This window comes from Helianthus annuus, chromosome 13, assembly GCF_002127325.2.
Source record: "Helianthus annuus cultivar XRQ/B chromosome 13, HanXRQr2.0-SUNRISE, whole genome shotgun sequence".
Classification (NCBI taxonomy): domain Eukaryota; kingdom Viridiplantae; phylum Streptophyta; class Magnoliopsida; order Asterales; family Asteraceae; genus Helianthus; species Helianthus annuus.
In genome coordinates this window covers 100,367,405-100,370,507 of record NC_035445.2, presented here as the reverse complement: position 1 = coordinate 100,370,507, position 3,103 = coordinate 100,367,405, and the positions used below count along the sequence as shown (strand labels likewise).

General features: G+C 37.0%; 1 protein-coding gene across 1 annotated transcript; it reads right to left on the bottom strand.

Moving 5' to 3' along the window:
- Positions 1 to 1,243: 1,243 nt before the first annotated feature.
- Positions 1,244 to 2,813, bottom strand: LOC110898814 (uncharacterized protein At4g19900). The gene has a single exon (XM_022145656.2). The coding sequence runs from the start codon at positions 2,736 to 2,738 to the stop codon at positions 1,488 to 1,490; it is 1,251 nt and encodes a 416-aa protein (XP_022001348.1). The 5' UTR covers positions 2,739 to 2,813; the 3' UTR covers positions 1,244 to 1,487.
- Positions 2,814 to 3,103: the final 290 nt, after the last annotated feature.

The following is a 3,103-nucleotide window of genomic DNA, read 5'->3' as shown; positions in this document are numbered from 1 at the left end:
CTTAACCGGGCCCGCGCTGAGTTGGTCAGACTTGATTACGGCGTTCCCCCGAAAACCATACTGCCTCCACACGAGTTGTCTCGCTGAAGTAATAGCCGGATAAACTAACAGCCCCATGAAACTTAACCAAAATTATATGTATCATTTGAAGTTTATTACAAGTTTTTATAAAAAAATAAAAATAAAAATTGTCAATGGTAATCTCCTTGAGATTCACTCTTGACTAATTAACTATACCATCACGTAAAAAGTATGTGTTTTTCATCCCTTGGCATTAATGCGTTTCCTTAATATTTGATGGGTGAAAATTTTATTGTTAATGATCAATGATCTTATTCTCTAACAAAGAGGAGATGAAGAACCTAAACCAACCAACCATTAAACAATAGGTTGCAGCTCTTTCTCAGTAACATCTTTTTTTTTTCGAACGACAAAAAATCTCACATATAAACTCATCCTGCTCGGGGCTATATCCAAGGTCGACTCCTCGACCGCTATCAGATCGTGCCCCCTGATACGCGGAAACAGGATGGAATCCGTAAACCCTCTCCCCCGTCAGGTTCGAACCTAGGATTAAAGCCCCGATTCTTCACTTCACCCAAATGTCCCTCGAAAATGGTCTAAGCGGGAATTGAACTTGCGTCTCCACTAGGGAGGACGGACCTTTTGACCACTAGACCAACATCTAAGAACTTTCTCGGTAACATCTAACATACCAAAGAGGTTGTAGTCTAACGATATTAAGATGTAAAGAAAATATTATAAATTGTGTGAGTTAGCCGATAAGAAAATATCTGTATGAAGTAATTCTGTAGGATTGTTTTTTTTTTTCGTCTCAATCACAACTTTCGTAAGGCTAGAGAATTCTTACTAGGTCTTAAATGAAAAGAAAGAAGGGTTGCCATTTTTTTTTTGTCTCAATCACAACTTTGGTAAGGCTAGAGAATTCTTACTAGGTCTTAAATGAAAAGAAAGAAGGGTTACCATTAAATATTCCAAACAATTAAAGTCAAATCTCTTAGAAGGTTGAAAATCCACACGATCGTTTGCAACTCTCATTTAATTACTTGGAATACAAGTAATAACTTATTAAAATTGTTATTCTTAATTAGCATGAAGACATGGCTTAGTGACTTGCATACACTATTTTAAATTAATTATATGAAAGGTTAAGATGTCATAATCTTTGCGTTATTTAATTTATTTTCAAACATTACACTGAAAACAAATTATTCTTCCAAAGTCAATGAAAACTGCTTAAGATGACACTTGTATTGCAGAAGATTATTATACATGTTACCGAACATTCATACAACATCAGATTACAGCGTTCTATTATTGGTTTTGAAATGAACGCCCCTCCGTTCTTATATATTATAAGAACATTGATTTTGAAATGAACGCCTTCGTTCTTATATATTATAAGAACAAGAACGGATATTTTTAGCCTAAAAAGAACTGAACTCGTCATGTTTGATTGTCATAAATTATTTTACGTTGCATATAACACAATAATTAAGAAACAATCTAGCCATGATGCTTCCTTCTTCAATCCTTAATTTGCAACTTTGCTTGTTCCATAGATGGACTCCATAACTCAACCTGTTTAGTTGATCCACCTTAGCTTCAACCCATCTCCGGTTAACCTGGTTAACTGGAGTTGTAAAGAAGCCTCCTACTCGTGTCCAATCCACCGGATAAAACGCCTTAGGCGGCAAAACGGTAAAATTCAGCTCGAGTTTCGCAGCTTCCCTTTCGACCACACGGGACACAAGGTATGGTCCATTATGTCCCCATTTGTTTCCATCGAAAGTCGCGGCAAATTCCTCCATGAATTTGTACAATAACTTATGGTTCTTGTCAAAAACCAATACTGCATTGTTTAACCTTGTCCAGTTCCCAGACCGGCTTGCGCTTTGTGCACCAATTGAGTTGCGCAAACCGCTAAAATCTTTCAAAATGATGAAATCTGTATCGATGTAAACGCCACCATACTTGTAAAGAACTGCCAGTCTGATCAAATTCGAGAGGTTTTGTGCTAATGGGATTTTCCCAGGGTTTCTTTTCCCATTCTTGATATGATCTAGCCAAGACTGAGCCGGGGTGTTCTTGAACAAGAACTCCAAGTCGGGTGTGATCGCTTGGACGTGATACCCACGATCAGTTACGGGTTTCAGGATCTGAAACCCGTAACTAGAGTCCATAGTGTTTGATAAAATCATCAAACAACTATTCGTATTCGACTTAAACAAAGCATCTAGAGCTATAAACTCTCTTTCTCCAAAAACCCTCATGGAGGGTGATATCCATGTCATAAAGAAACGAACTTTGCACCCTTCTTTAAAGAACTCATGAGCCCTTTGCTTGAATCTTCGAGTCAAAGTGGTTGACTTTAGGATATCGAATTCGGGTAGGTTTTCGTTGGATTTGTTGATCATTTCTTTGATGATATGATTGATTGGTCGATAAAAGGGTTTGTGATCATCTTGTAAGATAGTTTCTTGAGGGATTTCTTTAGGTTTATGGATTGAAAAAGTGGTCAACCTTACATGTTGTACAATAAGGGTTTGGTTGTGTAAAACATGAGTTGAAAGATTGGAAGTTAATGTTTGTGTAGTGAACATGTAGGTGAAAAAGATTGCTGCCAAGGAGATAATGGAGAAGATGCGAGTTCCGACATGGCGGCCGAGGCTGAGCCGCCGTTGCATCACCCTTGAAGGAGAAGAAAGTTTGATCATGGATGATCAAATAAGAGTTCTGACGAAGAGAATGTTGGAGACTGCTGTGGTTATACAATGTTTTTAAATTATAGTTGAGTGGAAGAAACATGCAGGAGAAATAGTCTAGTTTTATACATGTGTTGGAGGAGTTATTTGGTAGTTGATGGATCATGATAAGGAGGAGGCCAACATGGGACACTATTTAATTAATTAAGAAGTAGTTATGAGTTCTACATATTTTGGTGGAAGGAGGTTAACAGTTAACTATAAATAATTATGGATACTGTATGTGTTTTTTCTTATGACCTATGAAAATGTTATTTTTTACGCTTAGTTATTGCATTAACCAGTAACCATAAAAAATGTGTAAAGTCAACAGAAAA

What these genes read in the sequence shown, in the direction of transcription:
- LOC110898814 (XM_022145656.2), bottom strand. Translation starts at nt 2,738, where the DNA reads ATGATCAAACTTTCTTCTCCTTCAAGGGTGATGCAACGGCGGCTCAGC.